The sequence below is a fragment of the Hyalella azteca genome, unplaced genomic scaffold, assembly GCF_000764305.2.
Source record: "Hyalella azteca isolate HAZT.00-mixed unplaced genomic scaffold, Hazt_2.0.2 contig258, whole genome shotgun sequence".
Classification (NCBI taxonomy): Eukaryota; Metazoa; Arthropoda; class Malacostraca; order Amphipoda; family Hyalellidae; genus Hyalella; species Hyalella azteca.
In genome coordinates this window covers 12,651-29,336 of record NW_025930613.1, presented here as the reverse complement: position 1 = coordinate 29,336, position 16,686 = coordinate 12,651, and the positions used below count along the sequence as shown (strand labels likewise).

The window sequence follows — 16,686 nt, the reverse complement described above, 5'->3', positions numbered from 1 at the left end:
CTTTGACCTACCTAACATCTTAATTTAGTAATTAGTTATTATACGCCTGAATTCTTGACAATATTGTATCACGCACATGCTTCATCTAATTGACAGGAGTGTTTTACCTGCATTAAAAAGCCTCATCTTTTCATTGTGGCGGCGGGAATATACGGCATTGTGGCGGCTTTCATTTATACGGCGGAATTGTCTGGCGTCCTCTGTGCCCTGGCCCTTATAGATCATTGTTCCATCCATCTGTTATCTGAATTATCTTTCAGAATCTAGGTGCTATTACCTTGAACCTTACAGCCAATAGTTATAGTAGCTTGTGCTTGTAATAGCGTTGTTAACCATCGATTTCCATAAGAGATTTTGACAGAAGCCTTATCACATCGAATCAAAATACTAAAAGTTATGAATGCATCGAAGCGAGTTCATTTATGCGGTTCCGTTTGCCCGCGCTTTCATTCATTATCCAATTTTGAAATTATGATGTATAACGAAGATCATATTCTATACATCACTAAGCATGTTGAAGGTGCATAATGATTATGAGAAGTAATGTCCAATAACTGTGATTTCGATAAATATGTACGTACCGTTTACCCGAATTATGTTTAACATTCTGATGGTAAGCGGAGAATAAAGGTTTTCGGCATCTGTACTTTTGAAGTTAGAGTTAAGTATTCGTCATGAGACGATTCATACGTGATCAAATGAGCATCCACCAAATTATTAATACATACTGTGTTATATTCAATCGATTAAGATTAAAAAACTATGAAGTAAACACAGCTAATGAATTAGAATACGGGTTAACCGTATGGTTGTGATGAATTTTTAAAGTCCTTTTTTGCATGGTTTTGCAGAAAGAGTATAAATCTGGTATCAAAAGTGCCCAAATTTCTTGGAAAATGCTTGTCGAGTCTGAAAGGCATATTAATGAAGTAAGGCGATTCAATGTTTTATTAGACCACTTTGTGCAAGTGAACATTGCACAAAGTATGACAACGCACTGGAATGACAGGTGATGAGGTAGGAGTCTGTTTGCACTATCAAAATCAAATACAGTTGATCATTGACATAAGCATGAATAACAAATTACTTGATTCTTTGAAGAGATTCGAACAAAATTTCTCACGTGATCTCTTGGGTGCATAACATTGAAATGCATTGCGTAACATATTACAATTGTAAATTTAAGGATGAGTGATCAATTGCCAAATTTGGTAACAACCTGCAACTTTATAATCACAATTCTAACTTAACATGATAGATCAACAGTGAAGCTTAATCGCTTAGGATAATTGCAATCTCACCGCTTATTAATAAAAGCTGCTTCTAAAGTGCTTTCATCGTAAACAGTTGCCTAATCTAAGCGTATACTCTAGAATGCCAGCAGCAAAATGCCCAGATGCAGTAGAGCGAAAGCGCTAAATTGTTTATTAAATAAGCATCCGCATCGAGTGTGATGCATCGGACGGTTGAATAAATTTGTGGAAGATAATATGCGGAACAAAACAAATGGAATAATTCTAAGTTACATTGCGATCTGGCTGTAAGAACAATCTCACGACAACGCCTTTTGTGGCAATAAGATTATCTAGAGTTAAGGCTTCGTTTGCGGCGCCCATCTTACTTATTCGTACCTAATTTATTGGACGATCGCCATTGCAAGAAAAAAAAGGAGACGCCGCGGAAAACATAGTCGGCTGATCAACGAAAAGCGTTATTGAGCCGGTGTGTCTCTACATCTAATGTCTATCTGCGTACCTGATAATATCGACAGGAATAACATTGCACAAGCCTATCACAGGCTCGTTAACTTAGACCATAAACTCTTTATACGTAAATTCAACTGGAATGGTTGTGGAATAAATCTTCGTCTGGTAATTACGAATTGGAACTTCAAAACTTAACAACACTAAGACAATAATTCGATCTAACAGGATCAGAGATCTCAGTGGGAGTAAATAATTGCCGTTCATAGCCTGCCGAACAAAGCAGTCAACTTATGCGTCGCCTGTGCAACGAAAACAAAACCGAGCTAATGGCACATTGTAAACATTGATATACTAAATTATTTGAAATGTATCGTCTTGAAACGAAAGGCCTTGCAATCCCCCTGAGCCCCAAATAATTGCATCATTATATTATTAATGACTTAACTGTCAATCCAAATTTAAATAGCTTTAGAGAGCAAAGAAGAACAACTCGATAAAGAGTACATTCATTAACTGCTGTTGTACTATTGTATATAAACAAGGCTATAAAACTCAATGACCGACAATTTACAGTTCCGACCAGGACATCACAAGAAAGAAATGTATCAATTAGATTATTTTCAAGTTTCAATCTACGGCACATGTCTTTTGCTTGTGTTACCATAAATTAAATATTTATTCGGTTTAGGTGAGCAGTGATATAGCCGGTCGAATACCTGCTCAAAACTGACTCAAGGAAAACCACCATATTTGTTCCTGTTCTTGTATACGATGTTATACATGAAATTTGCCTTTAGCTCGGCCCACTCCACCTTAGCTTGGTAAACTATCAGCACATGAAGATCAACTGAATAGTTGTAAAAACTGACTCCGTATCTAACCAAGATGTTTTTTGCAAAGAGGCAAAAGAAGACTCAGTCATTGGCCGAGGCTCATCTGAAGTAGAGATGTCGCTCCTTCGAGTTCAGGATGTTGTTTTAATATGTGTACCTGGAGCGATAAAATTAGGCTCAGAAACATTCACTACATTTGCACATGATGTAAAGTAGATTTAGAATTGTAATTTAACGTTTTAATTTAGTCATTTACAACTTCCACAAAGTAAGAAAAATAAATCTGCTGTGAAAATAGAAAAAATGATCATGGTAGGTTCCTAATATGTCTTAACGTGAAATATGCGCGCAAGTTTCGTAAATCTGATACAAAGCTCGGCAACAATTAAGAAGTATCGTTGACATTATAGGATTATCTTGCCTGGAGCTGATCAGGTGCTGGGAAGCCCAGACCACAACAGGCGCAAATGTTAGCGCTTCTGAGGACGTTGGAGTTTGTCTTCTTGTGTCGCGTGAGGTCGCTCAGCGTCACGCCGCTGTAGTTGCACACCGCACAGCTGTGCTCCTTCACTCCTTCAAGTTAAAATCAAACTTGAGAATTAATCACAGATTAGTAATTTGCTGGATAACTTTATACGTTAAATTACGTAAAAGGTCAAATTTTGATAAACGGCTCACGACAAAAACAGACGGATGAAATTCAAATTTATAAAATATGGCGCTAGTTAACTTCAGAAAGTTTAATTCTGTAAAAAATTTCCTCTGATCTGTGGTTAAAAGTAGAATTGTATACCAATTTCAAAATTGACTATTCTCGATGTAGAGCGAGATACCGTACACGCAATGTTAACCTTTGTGCCGGAGCTGATGAACCCGCAGTTGACTCGCTGAGCGAGCAGAATAGCCACAAAAATTGCAGTTGTGAAGCGTCGCATCTGGCGAAGAGGGTGGAATAACATTAATTTGAGCTTTCAAATGACGAATGTCTTCAAACTCGTGTAAACGCGTTAACCTACCAGTAAGGGCCTAAAGTGAGTAAGAAATATTCGGGATGAATAATAAACTAGAGTCAGCAGAGAATTATAAACTAGAGTCAGCACATAACGGGTCTTTCAGCTACTTAGCAAACGAGAAATTTTTAGAGTAGCTCTCAATACACAGCCCACCTCGCGCTGAGACATCCTGAGAGAGCGTCTCGGAGCAGTGAAGCGAGAGGAGCAGCGGTTCCCTGACACCTTCACTTGTCGAACTCTCTCTGAAAAAGAGGAATATAATTTAAATTTCTGTTCACACGGAATTTGCATAAGTGACAAAGAAATGATAGGTTTAAGGTTCATGGTAATATAGATTTGCAAGTTATGCGTCACAGCATAATAACGATTTGCTGGTATCCAGAGCAGAGCTGGAGAAGTAGAGCTGTAACAGAAAATTCGTCGCTACGTTACTTTGATATCTTAGCTGTTACAATATTGATAGTAAAATGATGTATAAGCTTATACATGACAAGAAGCATCAGTGTGAGTAATTAAAATCTTGAAACTTACTTTGGAGATGCGCTGGAGAAATTTGGCGTGTGATCCTCTGGAGATGACGGTTGAATCTCTGGAAGGAGGAAAAAAACGTGTGCGTGAGCAATGAGCGTGAAATTATTACACGTTCCTGTCAGTTTCATAACAATATAAATTCACGACTTCACAGGCCTGTTATATCAATTTACCCCGACAGCATTGTGTCTAAATTATATATCATGATTGTATAGATAAACGACAAAATCAACGGCGTCGTTTTTTAAATTGATAAAAAAAACTGGTTTCATGTTGCAATTGATTCATCTGGACAACTCTGAAAGTAGGATTTTATCGTAGGCTTGTCATAAGTTTCGAAGAAAGTAGTGTTATTTGGCAATCGTTTACATACAAGAGAACAGCCATATAGTCGTTTGTTTACGACCAACTTACCGTTTTCATCAATTACATGAATGTCGGCATCTCTGATTGACGGCTGATCATCGTCCAAGCCATCACACAATTGATTCGTAGGAGCTTCAAGTTTGTCATCCTCACTCACAGTATCAGAGGCAGATGTTGGGACTTGTCTGCACACATTCGCCTCAGAATTAATACTACTGTACCCGAGTGAATATTCGGAATCATAATTGGTGTCAGCGTCGCTTCTGATTAAATCTGTAACTCTGGTGAGATCAACAGGAGACGTTGGGACATCAGACAAAAGAGTAGCAAAAGGCAATTGTGATTTTAAAAGGAGATTAACTCCAGCTTTTGCGAATATCTGCTGTGGCTTCGTGTCAGCGTTGCTTCCCAATAGAGACTGAACACAAGGCTGCATCTTAACGTCCCCTACATTGCTGTTGACGATGTCGTTCATAGCGAGAGATTTCTGTTGAAGCGGCTCGATAAGCTGCAAAAAGTTTTTCAGACCGTTGTCCGAAAAAGCTTTCATAGCAATATTTTCAGCAATGCCATTTTTAAAAGAAAAACCAGAAGACACAGGGTTTTGAAATACTCCGGGCGAGTAGAGAACACCCGCAGGCTTTGACAGTGGCATCATCCCATACTCGCCACTAAGCCGTCGACGACGGTCGCGTCTGATCAAATGTTTCATAGATCCGTCTGAGTGGAAGCGGATCATGTGATGCCGCAAGTTCCGAGGCTCACTGAAGCCCTTGCCACAATGTTTGCAGTAGCAAGGTTTGTAGCCAGTGTGCACCCGCTCGTGACGATTGCATGAAAAAGCTCGATCAAATTTTTTCTCGCAGTACCGACACTGGTACATTTTGAACACATTTTCACCTTCCATAGATGCGTGTTTTTCTTTACCATTCGCAGAAATTGCACCGTTCTTCAGCTTGAGCTTGGGATAGTTCACAGCATGAGTCTTGGTTACAGGCAAAGTGTCGGCTTGTGATAAAACTGCAAACGCAGTCAAATTTTTGGAAACGTCTGCCCCGTTCACAAGTCCTGCGATAACATTCTCTTCTCTAAGTTTCAGAACATCATGTGCTGTTACCACATCTTGCACTTCTGTTTTAATGCAAAAAACTCCAGTTCCTTCAGAGGAACTAACATAGTCCGATTCGGTGTAATTAATGGAACCAGAACATTGGCTGTCAGAACATTGGCTGGCTGAGATTAGGGAAGGCGGAGAATGTGAAATTGGTTTGTCAGCATCTGGCAACTCTCTGTATTTGTTTGGGATCTCGATACAGGGAGAGGATAACTTTTTAAGAGATTTACTGGCATGGCCACCAGCTGCGTAAGAAGACAGTGATTCGAAATTTTGTAAGTTTGTAACGGGAGATGAAGCACGGCACGTGATAATACCGTTGCGAGTCAGCATGTTGCAAGTTGTCACATTTGTCAAGTTCTCAGGAAAATATTGCCTCGTTAACGACCCTCGCCTGAGGGCAGTAAGCATTTGTGCCACAGTGACATCACTGTCGTCATCAGGAGACAAAAACGGGGATCGTCGCTCTCTGCAAGGAAAACAAAAAGAATAAGCAATGCGGAGAGATATAAATAAATTGTTATATCGACCAAGCAACAAAATGTAAATTTATATTCATTCAAAGTCGTAAAATACGGGCTCTAATTATCAGTAATTATGACCCCTTGAAAAAGCCCATACTTGAGGGCAAAATTCAAATTCGTTACATATGATAACAATACTGGTCTTACTAAGAATACTAGCCAAATAATCACTTTTAATGTCTACTCACTCGGGCTCATGCTTGAAAGAGCCTCGGCAGCTCTTATCGAGCGCGAGCTCATCTCCATCTCGCGATGGAAGCTTTTCGCTGTCAAATGCTGCTGAGAGTTTGGCTCGTGAAATATTTTCTTGAGTAAATGAACCACTATCAGAAAAGCTTCTGCCGCTATGTCCAGCTCTGTTTCCGAATGCACTTGAGTAAGTTCGCTTACGTGTCGAACCGGGGCAAGAGCTTTCCGTGATGTCTGTAACATCGCCAACACGAGATGATTCTTGTGAGATTTCTGATGGAGTCCCAGAATTAAATCTCAAATCGCTGGAATCTATATCAACATTTTTATTATTATTGTTTTCAAGAAGAGTATCAATGGATTCTGTAACTCTTTGTGTGCCATTGTTTGAAACTGTAGTCTCATGACGTGTCAATCCCAACTCGGATGCAGCTTTTCCTGGAGAGAGCAATAATTCATTGCTGCTGAAGTTTGCAATACATGAGTTTCCTTTCAGTGTGCCTCCAGAGGTTAAATCTACGATTCTTTCTCCAAGAGATGACGAAGTTTTTTCAACATTTAGAGTGCCTGCAGAAGCAATACTTGCGATTGCATCCACAATGGACAAGGTCGACTTTTCTGCACAAGGAGACGTCGAAGAAGGCAAAGAATACGAAGTTCGGCACAAGGAGTTCAAGTGGATCTTAGCTGGCGCGATGTGCTGCTGGTGGACATGCAGCGAGAATAACGTGGGCGCGTGAGTCGTAAAACCACAAAGAGAGCACGTGTAGTGCGTTAAATGATCCTGATCGACATGACGGTGCAGGTCAGTAGCAGATGTAAAAGCGCAGTTACAGAGGTAGCACAAATACAGCTCACGCCGACACCCGCTCCGATGGTCGATACACAAGAGACGACTGGATAACACCTGCCAGATGAGAGAGATACTTCAGAGCCCAGGATGATAGATTAATATTCATATAATCGCAAAATGGCAATAACTTATTAATGACTTCAAAATTCATTAATTAGCATTAATCAGTGCCGGTGACGATAAAATAAATTCATAACATTATACTCCGTTGTCAATTTAGAAGGACGATGCCAATGAGACAAGAGGCTCGAAGCAGTAAAATTGTAGAAAATGAGACAAATTGTTGAAAGAATTAATGGCAGAAAATGAATCACGAATGATATTGTCTGAAATTTCACAAATATATCAATCCAAAAATTGCATTTATATAGCAACGGAAATAGCCCAAATTTATCGAATTTAAAACTAATTAAGTTTCCACAACAACTTGCCTGTTCAGAATGCACGGTAACCGTTGTTTGCCGATCATTTTCGCTGTCCTCCTTCACTGTGAATATTTTCTTTTCTTTACCAGTATTCAACAGAGGTAATTTTGCGCACACATCTAGTGCGCTTGAATCGTCCCTGAGGTACAAGCGTGCTTGCTCGTAATTAAAAACCTTGGCTTCAAATTCACGAAGTTCGTTCTCCATGTTTTGCCTTTCAACGTCGAAAGGACTCCTTTGTTGCCTGGAACAACTGCCATTAATGCTTCCAGGAGCGTTGGAAATTGAAAGACTATTGGGATCAGAAAAATAATCACTGCAGTCACGGCTAATGAAGTTAGAAATTTTAACGGAATCGCCAATGATACCTTCATCATTTTCGTCAGTCGAGCTCAAAATTTTGGAAGATTCTTTACCGGAATAGGTTGAACCGTCTGAAGAACTATCGCCGATGGACTCAATTTCGCACATACTCTCGGGAACTTTTCGGATGGTGCAAGTGTTCTTGTTGTCTGTAGATTTATTTCGAGTGAAATGAGCAACATCACTGGTACTCTTCAGTCCAGCTGCTCTCGACGCTTCCAAACCTAGTCGTGAGGTAACAGGCAGTTGGAACGTCGAGTTTATAGGCAGGAGGAACGGCACGGACGATACCGAACTTGTTGGTCTAGAAGATTTTGAACTTCTCTCAGTTTGGCCATTTTTTACGACTTTCATCAAGGAACCTGTGTTACAAGTCACTTGTTTAGCATCTCTCACAGCCTCGAGTAAAGAATGACTGCACATTGATTTAGGAGTAGAGATGTTCATGGAGTAGTGGATACTCCCTATTTCATCAGCTAACAGTCCATTAACTGTCGCAGGCAGTAGTTTTTTGCCGTCAAGGAGTACGTCTCTTCGGCAACTGAGATCCAGCGGCTGAGATTCATCCGAGAAGTCCTGGAAATTAAAGAAAACCTTTGTTTGTTCCGCTACACTAAAAGCGATGTAAATAACCATGATGAATATAATCATGATTTGTTTCCACATTAATTTATAGAATATCTAGGTCGCAGAAGAACGACAATATCACTGAGTTCTGATGAAAAACTGAGAGTTATACAAATAATTATTCAAAACATACCAAGTCCGATTTGGTATCTTCTGCCGAAACGTGGCTTTCAGAAGTCGACTTGGTTAGGAGGTGGTCGTTAGATCTGAAACCAGCGCTTCTTCTGACCAAAATGCTATGTTCAGGAGACTTCAAATCAATGCCAAGTTGCTTGCTCAGCGCTGCAAATAAATTAAAATATTTATCACACATGCAGTATACTCAACACGATGCACTTAACTCGACTGAAAAAATAAGAAGATTTCCAAAATGCATCAAGTTGTATTTTATTTCAACCGACTAGAAAAGAAATACGTGGAACATGAAGCAAATTTACTCAAAAAACAGGCACAAATTAAAAATAAAAATTTGAGCAACAAGACGGCAATAAAGCGATATACCTATAGGAGAAAATTAGAACTATCGGTGCTTACTTATGGTTAGAAACTCACCAACATCAAGATTACTAAATGACCTAACATGAGCAAAAGCGGAAAAACAGTCATCGGCAGCAACATCAGCACAGGACTTGGTAATCGAAGCAGTAGTTTTATCTACGATACAACCATCCCGAGTCGATGGAGGGGAATTAAATTCCTGGTCTCGCTCGGTCAAAGGTTTCTTGGTGGTTTCCTGATGCGACATCGCGCTGCCATGGGTCAATAGCGGACTGGGCACGCGTTCCTCAGGCGGTTCAGACATTTTTACACTTTTATTGAGCGTAGATGATTCACTTATATCGTCCGCGGCACAGGCCTGAGAAATGGTTAATGGTGAGTGTTCAGTCGAGTCGAGTTTTTCTGAAGCTTGACATGAAGTAGCTAAGAATTTGAATCTCTTTCCTGTCAATTCATGGGTTTCTTCGCGCATAGGGTTAATTTTGCACCCCACTTTCTTGTTCACGTCTTGATGCTTTAGACGTTGGTAACGATTCGTCGGTTTTCTTTTCATTGCAGTTTTCGAAAGAAAGTTTCGAGAACGATTCCCGCTATCACTTTCAGCAGCAGACGAGGAATTATCTTTCATTTTCGTCAAGATCCTTGCTCTTTTCCGCACTAAAGATGAGCTGGTAGGTCTAAGTTTCCGTGCAATATCAGAGTTGAGAGGATCAGAAGCAAACCTGAACCCGATTCTTCTTTTTGAGGAATCCGCTGCGGCTACCACGATTTCGTCTCCACCTGTTGAAAAACATGATCTAAGTTCAATTTGAAATTGAAGTGGTTGAGCCAATTTTGAATTAATCGAAAAATTGAACAGAATCAACTTTTTTATCGAGAATAAATAATGAATCTTACCAAAGTATCCCAACGAATTGTATGCGAAGAGGTGTTAGTTAAAATTTCCCTTTTCTTTACATTAGGTTTTCTAATAATAAATATTCATTTGTTGGTATTTACAAATACATATTCATTTACTAGCGAAAGTAGATCGTTGAATCTCCCATGAACAATTATCACTCGTTATTTATCACATACTACAGGGAGCAAAGCGATGCTCAAGAATTCCGCTGTTAATTCGATGGTACAAGAAATGTAATACAATAATGCGAAATTATGCAGGTAAAAAGTTTAATTAGCAGTAGATGATTTTTAACTCCAGGAATGCCAGGACCGTAGGACATGGCTCTTTCGGTTGATGAACAGCTCTTAGTTGAACAATGGCCGCATTAGTTGAAAAATGTTTTCAGCAGCTTGGGCATAACAGTCTGAACGCCAGTTCTGGCAGTAGCAGTCAAGAGACGGCAGTGGCAGTCAAGAGACGGCAGTGGCAGTCGAGGGACGGCAGTGGCAGTCGAGAGACGGCAGTGGCAGTCGAGAGACGGCAGTGGCAGTCGAGGGATGGCAGTGGGACAGTGCAGAGGGCGGCAGAGCGGGAGGAGAGGGGAAGGGAGGGGCGGGCGCGTGCAGCACGTGCCCCGGAGCGCCATCGGCCGGCAGATCAATACGACGGCACGTAGCGCGTCAGCAGCTCCTCTGGGTATCACACCTGAACCATTACACCAACCTGAGTCTGCTTCAGCCATGCCAACAATGTTCAGTGAGTCTGCATCATCCATGCCAACAATGTTCAGTGAGTCTGCTTCAGCCATGACAACAATGCTCAATGTGTCTGCTTCATCCATGTCTTCAATGTTCAACGAGTCTGCATCAAGCAAGCCTCCAATATTCACAATACCGTATACATTTCTTATTGCAACTCACACAGTTTTGCGCCCACCCTGAATTAGATTTTGCGATTGCGCCTTCAGTTTAGTTGATAAATAGTAACTCACATTTTATAATTCATAAAATTAGACAAGCAGATATGAAACCACTGATAATATTTATGCTTGTGCAATATGCAAGTGCAGGCCAATGGAAGAAAAAATTTTCCACTCAATTTATCTTTATTTAAATTCTGAAACGAAATGATCGTGATCAATAAAAACAAAGATCGCCTCACATTTACACAAGCTAACTCGAAAATGCAAAATATAATGACCGATAAACAAAAAATTAATGCATCATTAGAAAACGTGTACCAGTGATTGATCAACTAAAATGTTTATTGCGTTACTGGTGTTAACTGTTAACTAAGAGTAAACGTGAAGACTGAGAATATACCTAAAGATCAGACGGGAGGAGGAAGTTCTCTCAGATCGAGAAGACACACGTGCTCGGCAATGCGAGTGCGTGGGTTTCATTGAGTGCAAGTTACACGTGAAAATGTCACCCCGAGAGAGCTGATTAACATAAGAGGACACAAGCAACAAAGAACAAGAGAAAATTTGCGCCTACACTATATTAGTAAGAACATAAAGGTTGTTTACCTGGCTATCAATCGCATGACACTAAAGTCTAAACGGTTTCGGCAAAACGTGACGAATATTTTATAAGCAAACGTAACACAAATACATGGAGCGTATTTTAGACAAAATTATTCGAAATTTGTCAATCAATAAACACAAATAATGGTAATTCAGAGGCGCGAATTATCTACAGTCAAATGAGAGTATCTTTTAAGAAACGACGAAGATTTCAACCATAAACAAAGAAAACGGGGCTACTATTTGAAGTTTTTTAATGCTAATGTCAATTATTCTTTACCATAAGTTTCCTCTTTGTCATTTCCCGAACAGTAAATAAATTACTGTCATCATAAATAAACTAAATTCTCTACAGTAAATTTTGGAACTGTTGAAAATTCATTTTCACCGTTGACAGATAAGATACAGAGATAAGGCGACGTAAATTCGATCAAGAAGAGCAGACTTTTAAACCAGTCGACACCCTAATCAAATTAATGTAAAGCGCTCAAAATCTCTTAAAATGCGCAAAAAAGCACAGTCTCAGCCTAACAGTTTAAAACGTCCTTACACAAATTGAGTAACGCAGTAGACAAACGACAAGTGGCATTAATTTATAGCAAGCCAGTTTTCATATGATAATTGTATAAAAAATTGATCCGTGACACTTTTTCCTCATTGCAGTTGAGCTCGGTTATCTTAGGTGATAAAGTGATATCAAGAGAATTCGATAATTATAAAATGAATAAAATCGTCACAAAATACGGCGATTCACTTGTGCATGGGAAATTGTAGATGATAACGGATTAGGGTGGTAGTGAGAGGAATCACCAGTGCTTTTTATTATTTAATTTGGTTCGAAAGTCCTGACGACTTAAAATATGCATTTACTCGCAATCCGTGTAAAGACATTTGTAAGCCAAGGCGTAAATCTGCTATGAAACAATTTATATGCCGAAATACCGATATTATAGGAATAAAACCGTATTAACCTGCAAATCAACATTACATACGAAAACGCGCAAAATTCGAGGTTGCCTTAAATGCTAACTTCATGCCATACAATCAACGGAGGGAGAAAATTGGACGTAATGTGTCAGCGTTACAATAACACGCGAAGCTGTGAGAGAAACTTGAACGAAAAGTAAAGCGACAGACGAGGCAAACCCGAGGACGATAAAGAGCCGCGCGATTTTCGATGCCCAGCGACCCTGGCTACACGGGTTGTCGGAGCGGCGTCCGACCGCCCCGCTCACAGGCAGTAGACGTGGCAACGTCGCGATCGCTCATTGGTCAGTAGCAACGCGTGCGTTCAATCACCGAAATAAAACTGCCCCCAAAACCTTATACAGACACGCGCCGGAGTCGGTGTCAACGCATCCCATTTCCAAAAAGGTATTTCAAAATTTTGAGCTCAACATATTAGTGAGTATAATGTGATTTTTGCATTATATGATCCTTCATTACTAGGCACCATATAAAAGCGTCAAGTGCTCGCAGCACGTACCGACGCATGCAACACGCACGCCTGCTGCCCCGATGTAGGGGCTACCAACTGCTGCCCCAAGATCCTAAATCCTTGGTAGGATTCCTTCCCAAGCACGGCGCCCGCCTCGCGTCTTGCCTAGACGCGCAGACACCTAACCGAAACCGCAGCCCTAACAGGCTGATGACAAAGGGATTCGCTATTCAAACCATGGCAGTTAATCTAATAAATACTGAAAATAATTTAGTTCATGATCATTCTTATAAAGACAAGTTGGATAAATCAATAACAAGAAGAAGAGGTTATTTTTGGACAATATATTAGTAGTTTACGGCTTCTTTATACTTTTCCACTAACGCGATTCTTCATCGGAGATGCTAAGGAGTTCAAGACGAAATTTATCGCCTCATCAATTAGTTAGCTGGATAAGCCATATTAAAATTGAATAATACAAATTATTGGAAACCACCCAAATATCTGCAAGTCAAATGGTAAATTTCAAAGAAGGTGTTACACACCAATGATTTATTATCGTGAGGTTGTTATTTAACCTTTGTTCACAGTTATATTAACCATATAAGACGCTCGTCAGTGAACAAAGATTAACGGCTGTTCAAAAACGTTTACTTCACAAATTCGGAAGCAACGCCAGCCATGTGTCAAGATATTGAAACGGGATAAAGAATACTAGGGAATAAAAACGACCATGAGATACATGAACCATACATTTATAGCCAATCAGAAGATGACAAGGAGCTCCCAAGTAAAGTGCAGCACTTGTCAGCGGCATCTCAGCATATACGCAAGAAATAAGTTACATAATTAGCAATTATTAACGAGATAAGGGGGAGCGTTGGACGTTACACGTGCACACCGTGTATATGAACGGAGCGGTTGGCAGCCGTGCGCTGCACTTGCTCCTGTGCCCTGGAGCCATGCTACTCTCCCATGAGCGGGTGGCCTGGGGTTCAGGGGGAGGGAGGGAGAGAAGCCTACGGATAAAGCGAGGGGGGGGACGCAGGAGTGCGGTCGCAGCAGCGGAACCCCTACATGGGACACGTAACCAATCACATCCAACTGATTTTTTTTATCGTTCTGTATTTGTCAGAGCACACGTGACTAAACGAGCATTCTTCCTATAAAAACGACGTAAAATGAAATAAGTGGTTACACCAATGGTAATGCTTTGGTGTGAATTCAATAAATTTACAGTAATATGTCAAATATACACTCTAAGGTGAACTAATATCTGTTATTGTCGCAGAAAGTTACAAATCAATACTTTTGATCGCCAAAATATTTGTCTACCTACAAAACTATAGCCTAATACAGCAAATGAACCCGGCTCGTAACATAGCAACGAAACATGATAAGAAAATTCTATTACTTGAAAATAAAATCTGCACTGAGTTATAGCTTAATTATATGGTAAAATATAAATCAGTAGCAAAGTGGGAAATCAGATAATAATAGCACGCGACATGGGCGGTACACTGAAGTTGGTATGCACGACAGAGGCGACGCGTGCCTCCGGTAAGTTAGGCTCCAAGTTTCATCCCGTGCACACGTGGGTGATTATGACTACGCATCTCCAAGAAAACAATGTTAAGCACAATTTTTATCAGTATACACGCTGAAGATTCTCGTTCAATATACAGGTTTTATTTTGTACATCGATAAATTCGTACTGAAAAGGCTAGCCAGGCATCGCCTAAGTATTAAAGGAGGTTTGGTAAACTAACGTCGAAATATGCAAGCAAGCATCCCGAAATTAGCAAACGAAATTCTCAAGTCTCAATATCCCTTGAGAATAAAAGTAAGATGTTTGGTTACATTTTTCAGACGAAAATATGTCAATCGAATAATATAGTAGTATTACAAATTTGAGTTAATTAAAAATAACATAGCCGAAAACGATTATTCAAAGACAAAGTGCAATACAACAGTACCGCTACCGGTATTAGATAGACTACAGAGTAGGTTAAAAATATAACTCAGTACTCACTGCAGTGAGTGACAGAGAGCGAATTTTCTCGTCGACGGAAACGTGAAGTCACGGACGGACAGACGGACGGACGGACAAGACGAGCACAATAGAGCATTTTTTCAGAAACGAGAAAATGCGCTAAAAAGGTTAACATCCAAGATATCCTAAACGACCAGACTATCACTGACAGTCTGACACTATGAGTATGAGAGTTGTACGAAATCAGACAAAATCTGTGTACCAGACTCTGTTCCTAGTTAGTTTATTTGAAGTAAAACAGCTTAGTCTGTTAAAAGTAGAGTAACAGTAATACCTGAGTCCTGAGCAAGACCTCGTGCTCCTGGAACTCGGGTCGTAAAATATTTCGAGCCTTTTTTTTTATCATACACTAACCATATTACCAATCGAACTCAACGTAAGGCATAATACAGATTCTGTACTATACTCGGTTCTTTTAATTTTTCAACTATAAAGGTCATACCTACTCATGGCAAAAACATCATCGCTACGGCGGTACCAAATTAATCAATAGGGCAATGATATAATAATTAAACATAATCATAATGATAAGGCATTTGGTGCTTGGAACAAGTTGGCTCACCGTTGACACTCCACACAGGAAATCAGAAATAATTTAATACAGACTATAACTATAAGGAGAAAATTTTTGCCAATCCTGTGACAGCGTTTAAAGTGATGATCTAGCCTAGCTATGTAAACATTGAAACAATTTATCACATTTCTCCTCCATGTGTATTTATAGATAGCGTTAAAGATAAACATATTTTAAGGTGCGAATAACTAAGCAAAAATAGAGAAGGTATACTTACACCTTAGATGAAGAGGAAATTTCTGTTTCCTACGTGACATCATCCAGGGAAATCCATGAAGCTAACGAGTGGATGATCACAGGGAAAAAATTAACAAGAGCAACGCAGCATCTGTTCAACTGGCTGCCACGAAGCAAACATCTCACTCAGGCGAGCGGCACGGGCACACTGACTGCTTCCGAGATGATGCTCGTGGACATGGTCGCTCGCTCGGTCCGGCCACGGGACACAAGCACCGACTGTCACCAAACTGATTATCTTACAGAACAAAAGGAACCATGAAAACGAAGGAAATTTCAAAGGTCAATCAAGCTGAGCCAGAACGCGAAACTTATTAGCACATTTAAATTATTGATACAGCCGGTCAAATTCATAGGAATCATAAAATTCTTTAATAGTATTTAAATTATTTAGTGCGACATGAGGAAATAAAATTCCGAAATTTGGCCAACTGAACATTAGTTGTTTAAATCTAAACTATAAATTAAGACCGTAATGTAATATTGATTAAAAAGAATCCTGGACACTTATTTTGATCTCACTTTTGAGGTTTTTCAAAATGCAATCAACAAAATTGAATCAGGCTCAATTAAGTCGATTATATATTTTCCAGAGGAAATGCATTATTTCAACTTCGAATAGCCTAGTAAGTGATAATCGCAGCCAACTATCTCAAGTCCATAAAAAAATGAACACTAGATTTGCAGAGATATACAGGCGTTCATTATTAGCAAAAGAAAACGATCGTCGCCCAATTAAATTTATGTTCATATGTTTTCGTCACAAAATAGTAGTCAAGTGTATCCAAGTATTGTATTTATTGTCTAATTTCGTGTGGAGGCGAATATCATCATTAGGTGTGCATCTAGCTTGAATAAAATTTGAAATGAGTCACGCGTATACGCAGTAAGCACAATTTATTTCAATAATTTCTTGTTGTAATAACGCATCAGA

General features: G+C 39.7%; 1 protein-coding gene across 1 annotated transcript; it reads right to left on the bottom strand.

Annotated features, from left to right (window-relative positions):
• Positions 1-933: 933 nt before the first annotated feature.
• On the bottom strand, positions 934-15,922 carry LOC108669378. The gene is made up of 11 exons (XM_018156694.2): positions 15,733-15,922; positions 9,097-9,822; positions 8,678-8,826; positions 7,561-8,493; positions 6,276-7,183; positions 4,498-6,032; positions 4,084-4,141; positions 3,706-3,794; positions 3,391-3,474; positions 2,961-3,112; positions 934-2,696 (listed from the first exon to the last, which is right to left on the bottom strand). The coding sequence occupies exons 1-11, from the start codon at positions 15,773-15,775 to the stop codon at positions 2,625-2,627; spliced, it is 4,749 nt and encodes a 1,582-aa protein (XP_018012183.1). The 5' UTR covers positions 15,776-15,922; the 3' UTR covers positions 934-2,624.
• Between the last annotated feature and the right edge of the window lie 764 nt (positions 15,923-16,686).

Bases quoted from the DNA above. Each gene is read 5' to 3' on its own strand.
- LOC108669378 (XM_018156694.2), bottom strand. From the start codon at position 15,775: ATGATGTCACGTAGGAAACAGAAATTTCCTCTTCATCTAAGGT. The intron at 6,033-6,275 runs GTGAGTAGACAT...TTTTCCTTGCAG, and splicing joins TCTTTCAAGCATGAGCCCGA to AGAGCGACGATCCCCGTTTT. The intron at 2,697-2,960 runs GCAAGATAATCC...TTATCGCTCCAG, and splicing joins CAGCACCTGATCAGCTCCAG to GTACACATATTAAAACAACA.